At 43.6% G+C, this 16,258-nt stretch overlaps 1 protein-coding gene across 5 annotated transcripts in view; it reads left to right on the top strand.

Moving 5' to 3' along the window:
• PFKFB4 (6-phosphofructo-2-kinase/fructose-2,6-biphosphatase 4) overlaps positions 1–16,258 on the top strand; it is a 290,956-nt gene that overhangs the window by 170,414 nt on the left and 104,284 nt on the right. For all 5 annotated transcript variants that reach the window (XM_086939179.1, XM_086939178.1, XM_086939180.1 and 2 more), the window contains exons 2-3: positions 13,271–13,387; positions 13,978–14,074. In XM_086939179.1, the coding sequence (XP_086795305.1) occupies positions 13,271–13,387; positions 13,978–14,074 (214 nt within the window). The remainder of the gene's footprint in view (positions 1–13,270; positions 13,388–13,977; positions 14,075–16,258) is intronic.

A 16,258-nucleotide genomic window follows, 5' to 3' on the forward strand; every position in this document is an offset into this window, starting at 1 on the left:
ATTACAAAGAACCCCGTGTAAGCTACACAGTACCTTGAAGTGCATGACTCACAGCTGCTTGTAAACTTAGTGACCTGCAACACTAAATTGATATGTTTGTTAGTGCGGTTACGCCCGTCCCACAGATTAAAGGTCACTCGTATATGTTGTCATTTAGTTCCCATGATGTCATCTTGGCCACAAGCCACGCAGTCGTCGTCTCTAAGGTGAATCCAGTGCCACGTGACTCACTGTGACGGCAGCATCCGGCCTGAGGTCACGTGGTGGTATTTCCTGTAAACCATTCACGGCTCTAATTGTGCGTTTGATCTCTGATAATGCAACCTTTTGTGTTTTTTGTTCACCGAATATTAGCAAGTCTGGACCTGAAAGTGCAGGTGCTTTGTTTATGACCGAAGAGCATGTCAAGTGTTTATGTCTGGCGTCAGCCCTGTAGAAAGGAAAGAAAGACTCGCATGGCCGTGCAGTCCCTGCATTGCCAGGCTTGTAGTGCATCATTTCAGATGGGTGGATAGGGCGAGGGAGCTGGCCTTGTCATGCTTTTAGCTTGTGAAACTAGCACGAGAAGGGAGGGAGCTCTCCTGGGTTACACGGGCCTCCATTTCAACATTTGGTGCCCAGAGCAGTTAGAATAACAAGTGAGCAGCCCTGCCTTCTAACAGTAATTGTGTTAAATCAAAGTACCCGCCCACAGATAGCTGTTGAGGAGTTCACTTCACTGTCCCCTCCCCCAGTGCGTGTCCTTTGTTCGTTGAATTCCTAAAATGATCAATGCTGCTGTGTTTATGTGGAGGATACGTTGGGGTAAACGCCTATTTCACCTGTGCGGCTGCTTTTTAAAAATAAGGTCACATTTAAAACATCTAAGATATTTGTCCTTTAGAACAGCGTACCTGTTGTTTGGAGACTGTCGCCTGTAGAAAAAGAAGTTAGATTGTGACTGTTCACGTGGAAAATGACGCCCGTTGCAGTTTGTTATGTTGAACTGTTATTTTTGGGCCAGTGAACCCCTTTTATATAAAATGCGGTGTGGAATATAGTGAGAAGCGTTCGCAGGTGGCTGTTAGTGGTTGTACAGTTGGGCCACAACACATGTTTTCGTGGAAACAGAATTTTGGTAACAGAACGGCATTTTTGCCTCCAGTAATTGTCAGTCTGCACTTCAATCGCCAAAGGGCTGACTCTCAGAAATGTGCAGCCGCATTTTTTTCGGCAGTTGGGTTCCCTTTCACGCCTGTACATGCCAATGAAACTAATTACATTTCCATTTTCCAACTCCATGTTAAGCGTAGGAATGTAACTACACCCCACGGCCCTCACTCACCCTCGACGATCGATTGAGTGTGAGGTCGGTAGAGCGGATGAGACTTTAAAAAACAAAAGCAAAAATCTCAAAAGATCCTAGGGTAGGGACTGTAGTACTGAGAATAAATCAGTCACTTTACCCAACGGGTAAACGAGAAAAAAAATGATCACAACGTATCTTACTCCACCCATTCAAGCAGCTATGGAATAAAGGGATATTTTAAAACTGGTAATTCCACCCACCCGAGTTATCTAGCCTATGACGTTCCCAACTCTCAAGAGTTTAAAAAAAAAGAATTTTCTGGGAGATAATAAGCAACACCTGTTCAGTTGTAACAGGCTACCGAATCCGAATATTGCTGGTGGTAAGGCCAATGAATGCACCTTACGTACTTCAGAATAATCCTTATTCTGTTTTGAAGTCCTCTCCCTAGCCCTTCTTAAACAACTCTTGCTCCCAGCCAAATCTTGTTCGCTTTGTGATTCTTGCCATGAACGTATTTTGCACTCCGTTAATTATTCACTTAGGGCCAGTGACGAGAGCTGGGCAATCTGCAGAGAGAAACCCCAAGGGAACTACTTCACACCCCTGACTTAAACTAGAGGTGACTGGATAAGGCTGTTCTTGATCAGTAAATAATTGTTGCGCAAAGTTAAGGTAAATGAGCACATTGCTGATAAAATACATTCCCATACTAATATAATCTTCTAAATATAACGTGTGGAATATTCAAATACAAAGTTACTTGCGCTGTGTGTATTTTGCAACTGACTAAAACCGAATGTCAGTGTTTGTGTGTATGTGTATGTATATATATACCTATCTAAATTAATTGCATTTTTGTCATCTGTTTAATGTAATCAGACCCCCCCAGGATTTTGCGACTTTGGGTGGCAAATCCCACGACCCAAAAAAGCAACATTTGCAGCCGAAAACCTCTGAATACACTGTATTTTTGAGGTGGGCAAAAAAATGTGCCCGCCACAAAAATACTGCAGATTTGTGCTGTCACCCTCACAACCCCTCACTCGCACCCCCTCACTCGCACCCCCTCACTCGCACCCCCTCACTCGCACCCCCTCACTCGCACCCCCTCACTCGCACCCCCTCACCCTCGCACCCTCGCACCCCCTCACACCCTCACCCACCCTCACCAGCATAGCATAACAAAACATAGCATAGCATAACAAAACAAAGCATAGGATGGCAAAACTAAACCTAGTATAGCAAAACATAACAAAACATAGCAAACCACAACAAAACATAGCATAGCAAAGCACAGCATAGCATAATAAAACACAACTAAATATAGCACAGCGTAACAAAACATAGTATCGCATAACAAACCATCGCCTAGCAAAACACAGCATAGCCTAACAAAACACAGCATAGCATAACAAATCAAAGCATAGGGTAGCAAAACAAAACCTAGCATAGCATACAGCATCATTCAGCACCACCACGGCATCACTCATTCAAATATGTTCTCTCAATGTTTCAAGCTTTATTACAAATGTCACAAAAAAATGTTAATATTTCACTTCTGTTCTTGAATTTTCATCACAATAAAATACACACGTTATTTTCAAAAGTTTAAGCTATTGCCATTATAAATTACAATCACTTTTATTTAAGTATTAATTATTTGAAAAAATTAAAAGCCATTGTTATTTGTAATATCAATACATCTAAGTCACGTAAATACAAAACATGTTGCATTACAAATGCTATAGGTGTCACATTCGCGAAAGTTATAACTATTGGCATTGTAAATGACAAAGCTATCAATTTAGCTATTTTAAAAACCAACACATAAATAAAATAATTGTCATTACAAGACCAATAGCTCCAACTTTTCTAATGCGAGACCTATTGCATTTCCAATGCTTGATTTCTTAACACTTTGATGCACTGCAACGCCATTAAATAGCAAGAAATCACCATTCCTGGCTTTGCGGCTGATAGTCAGCTGTAATACTAATCAAGAAAAAAGGGGGCCCCCTGAAGATTAAATGCGAAGCAGAAAAGTAGGGTATTTTGTTCTGAAATATTATATTTATTGGTAAATGAATTATGATGAATCACTCGAGAAAACAAAGAGATGAGAAAATAAGAATAAAAATTACAACTATTTAAATAAAAAACTAGTTTGGTTGTTATCAACTCTATGTCTACTGTTTTTGGTGTCCGACTTTTGGCTGCAGTGAGCTTAGTGTTTGCTTCTATCCAATATATGGACTCTTCATGAGCCATTTTTACACCATGAAGGGGCAGACATTTTTGTGATTTTGTTTACTGATAGTCAGCTGTAACCAGGCAAATGTACAATGAATGAGTAATGTATTTTCTAGAAATGTCAATATAAGCCTTATTTGTTACCTCTGCTCGTATATCCCTCTTATTATATGACAAATGCCGACCTACCTTGCTGTATTCATGTGCAACATACCCACTGCTCTTCCCATTTACTTGGGAATGTTGTTAAAATGAAAATCAATAAAAAGATTTAAACCAAAACATTTAAGCAGAGAGGACCTTCTAAGGTCTGAAACCTCAAAACATTGGTTTGCAATTGTATTGTAAGATGCAAATGACTTGGTGAGTATACAGAAAAGTAAATCATCAGAAGGCAATGTGCAGTCCTCCTTGTATGTGTAGGATCAGTGTGCATATGCAACGATTAAATGTAATGTTTCATTTTTTGTTGTTGTACATGCGTCACAGAAATATGGTAACCATTGGGTTCTCACCTGTCTCCCATAACAGCACTTCTGCTGAAACTAAAAGTCTCCAATTATAATCCACCCATGTCATATAGCCTGCTTATATTTGTACCTGCCCAGCTGCTGTAGCGCTCATTGCGCATTTTGCCCCAATCTCGTCCTATTTGCCTGTTGATGTTGTCTGCTGCCATTTTGTGTTGTGCCTCCAGCCCATCCTCCCCGCTCCCGCCTCCCAGCGGCCCATCCCACCCACTGGCTACCAGGAACGTCCCGTCTGGAGAAGCCCTGTGACCAGCCTGACTCCTGCAGACGCGGTCGCTCCTCCCTGCCTCCCTGCCTCCCTGCCTCTTGGTATCGTAGTGCTAGTACTGCGGACAAAATCGTCCCTGTGCTTTGCTCGCACTGACTCAGAATTTATTTGCCTGCTTAATTTGTGCCTCTTGATATCGTAGCGCTTTCAGAATTATTTTGCCTGCTTAATTAGTGCCTCTTGGTATCGTAGCGCTAGCACTGCTGCCAAAATCGTCCCTGCGCTTTGCTCGCACTGACTCAGAATTTATTTGCCTGCTTATATTTGTCCCTTCTCAGCTGCTGTAGCGCTCATTGCGCATCGTGCCCCAATCTCGTCCTATTTGCCTGTTGTTGTTGTCTGCTGCCATTTTGTGTTGTGCCTCCAGCCCATCCCCCCCGCTCCCGCCTCCCAGCGCCCCCCCTCGCTCCGCCCCCTCCACTCTCCTTTTATGACAGATGCCTTTGCGCGCAGCGTCCACGCGCAGCGGTCGCGCCCCATGCGCGCCGAAGGTGTGCCAAAGGTAAGCCCGTCTAGGCCCGTCCGCGCCTGGACCACGCCCAGCGCCAGACCCCCTGTCCCCCGCAAACCGCACCCCTCCCGCATAACGTATGACGCCGCCACCCTCTTAGCCCTTCACCCCGGACGCACACCACAATGCTACGAAGCTACCCCAGGACGTGCCCACGGTCCCTTCGCCTGCCACTCCTGCAAGTTCGCCTGCATCAAGACACACACCACATCCACGACCTCCAAACACAGCTCCGATTCTAACCACCTGAAATGCATCCTGCTAAACACCTGCTCGATCCACAAACACGCCACAGAACTCTGGGATCTACTCGACACTGCGTCACCGGACATCGCCTTCCTTACAGAAACCTGGATGAACGCATCATCAGCACCCGACATCGCCATAGCTATCCCGGACGCGTACAAGATCATCCGAAAAGACCGTACCACCCAAACAGGAGGCGGCATCGCCATCGTTCATAAGAACACCATCAGAATCACGACCAGCTTCCACGACTACCTTGCAACCGCCGAACACCTTCACTTCCAGATCCACACCGACCCCAGGACCACACTTAGAGGCACCCTCATCTACAGACCACCAGGAACCTGTAAACAATTCTGCGAAGACATCACTGACTTCATCAGCCCACATGCCCTCCCCTCCGAGAACTACATCCTACTGGGAGACTTCAACTTCCACCTGGAAAAGAAAAACGACTGCAACACCACCACCCTTCTGGATAATCTGGCCAATCTCGGACTCAAACAACTTGTTGACACCCCCACCCACTTAGCCGGACACACGCTCGACCCTATCTTCACCTCCAGCAAACACATCTCCTTCAATCATACCACAGCTCTCCATTGGACGGACCACAGCTGTGTTCACTTCAGCTACAAAACTACCACAACTCACAACCCCCCACAACCTATTCCTCGAAGAAACTGGAACAAAATCACCACCGACCAACTAATCGCATCGCTCAACCAAAACCCTCCAGCCCTCTCATCAGACCCAAACGAAGCTGCCACCAAACTCAAACAATGGATCACTCACAGCGCTGACAAATTAGCACCCCTAAGAAACCACCAGATCAAACAAGGCAGCAAAAAGGCCCCCCTGGTTCAACGATGACCTTAAGAATTCCAAGAAACTATGCCGTACTCTAAAAAAAACATGGAGAAAAAACCCAACCACTGACAACCTAACCACCTTCAAGGCAGCCACCTGCTAACACCACCAATTGATCCGAGCCACCAAGAAATCAGCATTCAAGGATCGACTAAACAACAACGCCCATAACAGCAAAGAACTATTCAACATCGTCAAAGAATTTACCAACCCCACCCCAGCCTCAAACGACATTACTCCCTCCCAAGACCTCTGCGACTCATTATCCTCTTTCTTCTACAACAAAATTGCCGACATACATAACAGCTTTAAGAACATTTCGAAAGAACAGCCCACCCCCCCCCACTTCCAAAACCAAACCGCTCTTTAACAACCTTAACACCTGGAACCCAATCACCACTGTGAAGACACCATCCGCCTAATGAACTCCATCCATTCAGGTTCGCCAACCGACCCCTGTCCCCACCACATCTTCAACAAAGCAGACTCCATCATCGCACCCCATCTCCGTGATGTCCTCAACTGCTCCTTCAACTCTGCTACCTTCCCAGAAAGCTGGAAACACGCCGTAATCACTGCCCTCCTGAAGAAGCCTACAGCTGACCCCTCTGAACTTAAGAACTACCGCCCCAATTGCCTCCTCCCTTTCCCAGCCAAAGTCATTGAGAAAGCCGTCAATAGCCAGATCGCCGCCTTCCTTGAATCCAACAACTCCCTCGACCCCTCACAGTCCGGCTTTCGAGCCAAACACAGCACCGAAACCGCCCTCATTGCAGTGACAGATGACATCCGAACACTACTGGACAACGGAGAAACAGCTGCCCTCATCCTACTCGACCTCTCAGCCGCCTTCGACACAGTCTGTCATAGCACCCTCATACAACGCCTCAGCAACGTTGGAATACAAGGAAAAGCCTTGGATTGGATCATCTCGTTCCTCGCCGGGAGAACCCAGAGAGTCCGACTCCCCCTTTTCAAATCAGAGGCCACCGAAGTCATCTGCGAGTCCCACAAGGATCCTCACTCAGTCCCACCCTCTTCAACGTTTACATAAGTCCCCTCGCATCCATCGCGCGACAACACAACCTCAACATCATCTCCTACGCTGACGACACCCAGCTGATCCTTTCCCTCACCAAAGACCCTAACACCGCCAAAACCAACCTTCACGAAGGCATGCAAGAAGTAGCCGAATGGATGAAACATAGCCGTCTAAAACTCAACTCAGACAAAACGGAGGTGCTCATCCTAGGATCTTCCCCCGCTGCTTGGGGCGACTCTTGGTGGCCTTCCGCTCTGGGCACAGCACCCACACCCACAGACCATGCACGTAACCTTGGCTTCATCCTAGACTCCTCTCTCTCGATGTCCAGACAAGTCAACGCAGTCTCATCCTCCTGCTTCAACGTACTCCGCATTCTCAAAAAGATCTTCCGCTGGATCCCCCTCGAGACAAGAAAGACTGTCGCCCACGCACTGGTCACGAGTCGACTGGATTATGGTAACACACTCTACGCTGGAATCACAGCAAAATTACAGAAAAAACTCCAACGCATCCAAATCGCATCAGCGAGACTCATATTAGACATCCCTCGCCAAGATCACATCACCAGACACCTAAAAGACCTCCACTGGCTTCCCGTCAACAAAAGAATTACATTCCGCCTTCTCACCCACGCACACAAGGCCCTCTACAATCAAGGACCCGAATGCCTCAACACACGACTGTCCTTCTACAAACCCACCCGCCAACTAAGATCGTCCAATCAAGCCCTCGCCGCAGTCCCGCGCATCCGAAAATCCACCATGGGTGGCAGATCCTTCTCCTTCCTCGCTGCCAAGACCTGGAACTCACTCCCCACTCACCTCCGCCTTAATCAAAACCACATCTCCTTCAGAAAGGAACTTAAAACCTGGCTATTCGATAAATAATGCACCCCCTCCCACAAGCGCCTTGAGACCCTATGGGTGAGTAGTGCGCTATATACATTTCTGAACTTGAACTTTACAGTAAAATGTATGGATGTACAAATTAGAGCTTTTACTGCAGCATGTTCACGGCGACGACGTGTTGTGCACCATTTCCATGAACGTGCACGACGACTGGCAGCACATTCAGCCTCCTAGCTTGGTAACATTAAACACACTTTTTGGAATGTTGCTATATCATTTGCATCACATTGCATCGGATTTGACAAACCTGGATCTTTCAACAGATATTAAAATGTGTTTTTAACAAATGGAATCTGCTAAAAACCATGCCACAAGTTTATTTTTTAGTCTTCCTATCCGTTCCTACCTTTCTTTATATCATTAACTTTAACCTAAATGTAATCATAAGAGATCTGGTTCACCATTACGTAAAATCACGTGGAGTGGTATTTGCAGTGCCACATGTATGTCGCAGTGGAGTGCCTGAGTGAAAGGATGTTGAGGAGGGAAGTGAGATAAAAGTGGCCTGTGGAGAAGGTAGTCAGTACACCCAGACCAGGCCGTCTTACGAAAAGCAGGGCTGTGGAAGGTTGGCTTTGTTTAAGTGTCTTGAAAAAGAAAGGTACACATTTACTTAGTATTTTACCCTTTTTAGATCTGCTGTACCCAACCCTCTTGGTTTTAATAAAAATGTACTATGCATACTTGCATAGCCTTTCAACTAGTTATTTTCATCCATCGACCAGCTGAAGTGTAATTTTTATTGTATATCCACCAACTACAGCATAAAGCACAAGTCACATGCCCATTTCAGCCACTGGCTTATCTGACTGTATTCTGCTCTTGCTCAATGCACAATAAGTAGTCCCATCAGTGCCTGGGAGTACTGGTGCAAAGCGGGCTTTACTTAAAAAAATATTATGGACTTTTCTTACAATATGTTCCTTCATACAAAAAGCATTCACAAACAAAATAAGGATTGGAAAGCGTAAGGGAAAGCCAAATGGTTGTCAGTCAATGCCATAACTATTGGCTTTGCCAGTTCTTGATTTTTGCCATGTGTTTCTATAAATCACAAATGTCATTTTATTGTGCTGCTTATTTGGTAACACATTGGAAAAACTCCTGAATCCGTGGAATTCAGTTTATAGTGGGTGGAAGAAAGTCGAAGTTGATGGTTCCATCGTGGCTGTCTTGCGCATGATTAAGCGGTGGGGGCCTTATGTTATGTAGGAGCTGCTAGAAAAGGTGGGTTTCAAATGTCTTCAAGAATGTAAGTTGGCTGGTTGTGACCATATGTGCACCCAGGTTATACGCTGAAGATCATTGCAGTAGGGCTGATGGTATGCGAAGAAAGGATCATTTGTTATTAAACTCACTTTAATAGGGGCTTAACCATGCGTAGAGTTACAACAGCTTGTTAGATCCCATCTGTGTTCTCAATCCCTCACCTAATTTAATTTGACAGGGTCCTCTGTTTTATCTAAGACGGCGGCACCCCTACATTTATATAATGTACTGTAGGTTAGTTTATGAAAGTATATCCATATTTTGGAACTCAGGTGATCTTAAAAGAGAATCGCTATATTAAGGTATTAACTTTTGTTGCTCTTTCAGTACAAATGCATCTCCAAAAGGTTGTAAAATAACTGATTATGAACCAGTTTGCTGCTTCGAACATTCCTCGCCGGTGCGGAGCGTTCAATTAAGCGGGCAGGGCCGCGTCGGCCAACGGACGAGCGCAGCACTGCGGAGGTAGTGCTCGCGATGGCCGTTGGCCTACAGAAGCAGCGAGCAGGTTAAACACATGTAACTTTTCATTACATAAACATTTGAGTAATTAGAAGAAAAAAAGTCGATTTTTACTTGGTGAGCTGCCAGGAATCTTCTTGAGGGTTGCCACATAACTGTCAGCTCAAAAGTGACTTTAAGAGCCACGACTGGCCTGGAAATTATTTATAAAGTGATTTAACCAGTCCCTTTTTTTTTTTGTTTTCACCTACCCACATGTTTTTGTAGTAGTAGAGTGATTATAATTCTGACCATTGACATAACTCGCATCCAGACTAAATCATGTCTTATAACTTTAAGAATGTGCTCTATTATCCAGCCAACTTTATCAACGTTGATTCAAATGTGTGACTGCAAATATCTGCAGCTGGATCCCAGCTGGCTAGTATGTCTGGCCAACATGTCTTACCCTCCTGCCCACAGAATGTTCTGTGTGAAAACAGGATTCCTAAACGACTTACTGTGTACCACTAGCATCAAATGAAGTCTCTTTGGGGAAATTGAGAAATGTTGCTGCATGTCCTTGTACATGGACATCTGGAAATGATTGTGAATTGCAGCTACAGCATCCATTTTAGAAATGTCTTTTAAAGTAACTGAGCTGTTGTTACGCATTGGATTGATGACTGTGCGTACTAATGTCAAAAAAGTATGCTGCTGGAAGTGAATAGATTCCTAGAACTTTAATCTACACAAATTGACACTTGATGATTTTGTTTATTCCTCTTGCACCGTCCCACCTCACCCTTCAGGCATATTGTTTATTATTCTCTCTGTTGTTTATTCAGTGCCCCTCTCCGGCTTTGTTGTTCGACCCCAATGCCATTTTGTTTTTTTATAAACCCCCCCTCGCAGGATCTTTCTTTTTTTTGTTTTTTACCCCTCCCAAACCTGGCTGCGTGTTACCCCTCCCATAGCTGTGTTGTTTATTCGATTTTCCTAACCCCTGCCAAACCCCAAAAACCTGCATCCCCACACCATGCCCCAATCTCGGCTGTGTTGTTTTTTGATCCCCACACAGCAGTGTTAATTCGTCCCAACTCCCCCCACCCCCCACCACGCTGCTTAATCCCCATCTAAACCATTGCTTATTCCCCAGCGGTGTTGCTTATTTCCCTACCACTCCACCCATGACCACGTTGTTTATTATCTGCCACTCAACCATATTGCTTATTCCTCTACAACCCCGCCTCAGCCATTTTGCTTATTCCCCCATGGCCACGTTGCTTATTCCCCCTCATATACCCCGACTCACCACCGCTGCAGAGCTCCATATTCACCAGCCCCCACCAGCAGTGTTGCTTATTCCCCTAGATGTGTAGCTTATTCCCCCTCCCAAAACTGTGTTGCTTATTCCTCCTCCCACCCCCCCCCTCCCACCCCTTTCTGGCTGGGATTCTATTTTCCCCCTCCCACCCATCCAGTACTCTCCCCCGTGGCCGTGTTGCTTATTCCCCCAACCCCGGTCACGTTGCTTATGCACCCTACCATCGCCTGGCTGGGTTGTTTATTCCCCTCAAACCCACCCCCAGGCCATGTTGCTTATTAAACCCCAGCAGTGTTGTTTACTCCCAACTACCACATATTCTCTGCCCCTCCCTCGGTGTCTCTACTTATTTTTCCTCCCACCTGCAATGCCAGAAAAAGTGGCCAGCGATGGGTATTTCATAGCGATTCTGTTGCCTCCACTCACCTGCCCTCCCATTTTCCTTCCCCACCTCATTAGCAAAGTCAGTAGCTCAACCATAGGCAGGATCTACTAGCTGTGCCAATCCTTTTTCATCAAGTGGTGGAGTTTAGTCTTAAGTTATGTGCAAGCTTATAAGCAGCATGGATTTTTTTGTTAAGTGTGTATGTCAATGTAATTCTACGTTGTGAACAGATTTTGTGGTCACATGCGTCTCACTTTATTGATGGCTATCGTGGACAGGCTTGGGGTTGTAGCTTCACATCTTGGTTGTATTTAAACATTGGGCGGCTAAGGTTTGCATGTGTTACACCATGTTCATGATTCAAATTTGGGATTTTGGTGGATCATGTGGATACATTTTTGGTTGTCATGGGAAGGCTATAGGTCACAAGCTTTACTTCAAGGATGTTTAAATCACGGGGAGGCTCTGTAGTTGCTTGTTGCATTCCTTGTTTATCATGTGTGTTGGATTTTATAGGCGTTGTTCTTTTGGAAGTATGTTATGTCCTCTAGAATATGCACTGCTGTCTCATGTCTATGATCATGGTCTTTGGTATCTGTGATGTAATATCGAGTCCCCCTTCCCCCGAAGACTATTCATTCTTTTTGCCCACAGGCATGAGGCCATATCATGGTCTTGTTTTGTGCCTTGCCAGGTATCTAAAGTTCAAACGAATAATTTGGAATTACTGCGTTAATCCTTGAATTTTAGGCCGAACAGGTTAGAAACCGCGAGCAGGGAATCGCATCTGTCTGTTCCCGGCTTCTGTTTAAAGTTCATACATTAACTCGGAGAAATCGTAATAAATTTGGTCAAGCTATTGTTTTCAGTGCAAGGTGTCTAATCATAATATGGCCTCGAGTGACTTAGTTTGCTTTTCCCGAAAAGTGAAGAAAAGAACCTGTGAGTAATTTTTGAAGCAAAACCCACTTTTGATTCGAAATCATGTTGTCCTGAAGGAAACAGAGCAGCATCTATCCATTTGTTGAAAAACATCTTCCCGATTCTACAAATTGCACACTGAGTAGAATTGAGAAGAGGCCTGATATTGGTACAGCTAAATTCTTTTTCCATGAGCCTACTAAAAAAGTTCACCAACTGTTTGCAAAGTCTTCAAAGCTTTGCGTCCTTGACTAGTCTCAGTCTGTTTATAGATTTTCACATGAAACCATTCTGTAAGACATTCACTGTACCAAAGTGGATTTAATTATCAAATTGAGTACACGCTACATCATGCACCTGAATTTAACGGGATTGCTGCAAAGCATCTCAATACGTTCGTGGTAGAATCATCTTCTCCGTTACATCCCAACCGAAACGTTAACGATTTCTCGGAGAACAAATTTAATGAGGGCCGAACTGTGGGACTTTAGTGCCCAACACAACTGCTGTCCTCTGGTAGGGGTCCAGAACATTCGAATCTTCTGGCATTTCTAAACGACTCTTAAAATATAGTTGTTCTAATTGATTATTTTTACTGACGATGCTGCCACTGGGCAGCAGCAGATGATATCTGCATGGAGGATAACACCTCTATTCCACTGAGTTACAACAGCCATTTATCAGCTTTTATTCCAATTTTCTGTTCAGCAGTGTAGATTGCCGGCATGCAGACTTTCACAAAACATCTGCATAAAGTGACATGCTGATTTTGCAAGACAAAATAAAAAATAAATGCTATTAGTTGGTTGCCATGTATTTTAATGGCGTAGTTTGGCCACTGTTTGTTCTTGGCTCATTTTTTGTACAATTATAAAGAAGTGGTTTAACAGTCGCACTTATTTCTTTTACAGCTTCGCTTGTTGTCATGCCTTTTTCGTTATTTGTAAGTTTCGCTGCTACAGCAGTTGTTCAGCTTAAGTATTAATTCCATGTTTTTTTCTTTTTCAGTATGCATGACCAATTGCCCTACTCTAATTGTCATGGTAGGTCTTCCTGCCAGAGGAAAAACCTACATCTCCAAAAAATTAACACGCTATCTAAATTGGATTGGAGTACCTACCAAAGGTAAGCACTTTGCAACTCTTCCCAGCACCAGTTTCAATTATGTATTTCCATTTCCTTCTGTCCCAGAACCAACCTCTCCGCCAGTGAAATTGCAGAATATGTTATCTGGATCCTCGTCCACAACCTTTCCTATTTATTACGTGTCCCTTACAGACTGATGTAGCTTTCTATTGTCAGAGACCCCTTGTGAACAATAACATTGAGAGTGGGCTTTGGGTCAGCTGTTTATCCAAGATTGGATGGTTTTATTGTCTACCTCACTTCCCTGCGATTCAGTGCCTTTGCTTCCTATTCTTGTTTGTCCTGCCCAGGAGTATTTAGGTCTCAACACTTTTTGATTGGGTGGCATGTATTCTTTCACTGCTGATGTCAGACCTTGTATTGCAGTGTATTTGAGGGATTATTGTCTCTCCCTTTTAATAATATATATATATATATATATTTGTGTATGTATATATATATATATATATATATATATATATATATATATATATATATATATATATATATATTGCATTAGATGGATGATATATTCATATAAAAAGACGGGCTCACTTGTTTGCTAGTAATTGGTACTTTTTTCTTCATAGCATTTAATGTTGGCCAGTATCGACGTGAGTTTGTCAAAACGTTCAAATCCTTTGAATTCTTCCTTCCCGATAACGAAGAGGGCTTGAAAGTCCGGAAGTAAGTGCATTGTGTTTTAGCAGTTCGGGTTTTATATGGGTCTTGCATTTGCGGAATAGTAAAATTATGGAATCATAGGATATAATAAATTGATGAATAGGGTAATGGTTTTTTAGGAAATTGATGTTAAAAGATGACCAATACAATATTTATGCAGTATTATTTACTGGCAGGTCTAACTTAGCTTAGGGTGCAGTAGTTTTCAAATAGATCTTTACATTAAAACATTCCAGCTGTGTGGAATGCACCTTGATTTTATTTGTCTGTGTGTGGTAGTGTGTATGTATGTATATTTATTTGTGTGTGTATGTGTGTATATATATATATATATATATATATATATATATATATATATATATATATATATATATATATATATCTGTGTTAATAATGTTAAAAGCATATATCCGAATACTTTGAGGCAGGGTGGGGATTTGGGACAGATGGGTCGTAGCCAGTCTTTGTGAGTAATACATTAGAATAACATGTAAAAGCCCTAACCCGTATCCTTGTGTAGCCATGCATCCTGCTGGTACCTTATGCAAGTTGAGGTAGGACTAGCTAACATGAAGTCACACTCCCTAAGGAGTATGACCTGCTCGTCCTATGCAGCTTTGTTTCAATAGAACACCCAGTGTTTTGGTCAGTGTAATTTTATATACAGTTATCGACCTGTCTAATGAGAACATTTTCCACAGTTAAAACCAATGCTCCTAATAGGGCAAGGAGAATGTGAAACTCTTAATTTCATTGGCTAACGTGTATCCAAAATGTTACCTAGAGATGAGCCATGTGCAGTTTATTGTTTAAGGCTTAATTGTAAATAGGCGCAGATAGTTTAAATTAAGAAGTTTTTGGAGGCAGTAGCTAAAAATAAATGCAAAATGAGGGCTACCATATCCATGGTCCACAGAATGAGGGTCTCTGTTAGGTCCGCTATCTTCTTCCAGTTAAAAAGGGAAAAAATAATGTTTTTATCAGACTGTTTCCTGAAAAGATAATATCATTTGCACTAACTGCTCCCATAATTTTGTCCTTTAATTGAAGCAGAACCTTCCACAGGTTGTTTCAATAATTCTATTTCAAAAATGTATCAAAATCATGATAGAAAGGGCTGAACCCCAGTTGCCCCAGATCAGATTAAACTACCACCACTTCAAAGCATTAATATGAGCTCCAAGCAGATTTTGCAATCATCAAGAGCCCGATGAGGGCCTATGGTTAAACCGAGGAGAACAAAGAAAGACAAAAAAAATTTTAATAAATAATTACCGAATCTTCTTTCCACTGAGAACATATCCCCTCCCAAAAATGATATATAAAAAAACTAGACCCTGTTGACCTCCGCCTCCCCCTATCCCTCCCCCCCTATCCCTCTCCCCCACCTATCCCTCTCCCCCTCCTATCCCTCTCCCCCTCCCACTCCCCCCCAGCACCACCCCAAGGTCGGACCGCCAGACACTTTCAACTTACATAACTAGATTTTCCTGTTTTCACCTTACATCCCCGTTTAGGCTCTAAAGAAACAATCTATCATTGTCCCACTACAAAAAATATCTATTTCCTTTGCAAAGCACTTTCAGTAAGGTTGGACATCCATTTATGACTCTAATCCTCTGGACAACAGTGGCTTTTGAATCTCGACTGGTTCTCATTTCCTAAATGGGGACTCGGGAAAGAGATGCAGCTGTTAATCGTCTTAGACCGCGGTCTTTAATGTGGCCTCGTGACTTTCAAGATTTTCCAGGACTACCATTGGTGTTCCCCTATTCTTGAGGTTTCATTATATTTCTTGGTGGGGAATGGGGGGTGGGGGATGTAGGCCTTGCACACTACTTGGAGTGTGTCTTCCTCCAACAGTCCTTTGAAAATCTCCCCGACAACGTGAGTCAAAGACTCCCCAGGTACCAACCCAGGAATCTGCAGTGCAGTGCTGTCAACTGGGATCCGGTCTTCACATTGTTCAGTAATTCACATGGCTGTTATAGCTTCGCAAGACATGCTTGTTCGAGATGCACCACACTATTGGATACGCCCTCCATCTTTCCCTACTCAGCACTTATCACTGACACTGTTTTATTCCGTTTCTGCTCAAAAGTGGCAAGGGAGTGTATTGAGAGACATCAAAACAGTGTGCTTGAACTTATTAATTCTGTCTCGGTCTCTGATCTTTCTTCTGCCTTC

The sequence above is a fragment of the Lissotriton vulgaris genome, chromosome 9 (assembly GCF_964263255.1).
Source record: "Lissotriton vulgaris chromosome 9, aLisVul1.2, whole genome shotgun sequence".
NCBI classification, from domain to species: domain Eukaryota; kingdom Metazoa; phylum Chordata; class Amphibia; order Caudata; family Salamandridae; genus Lissotriton; species Lissotriton vulgaris.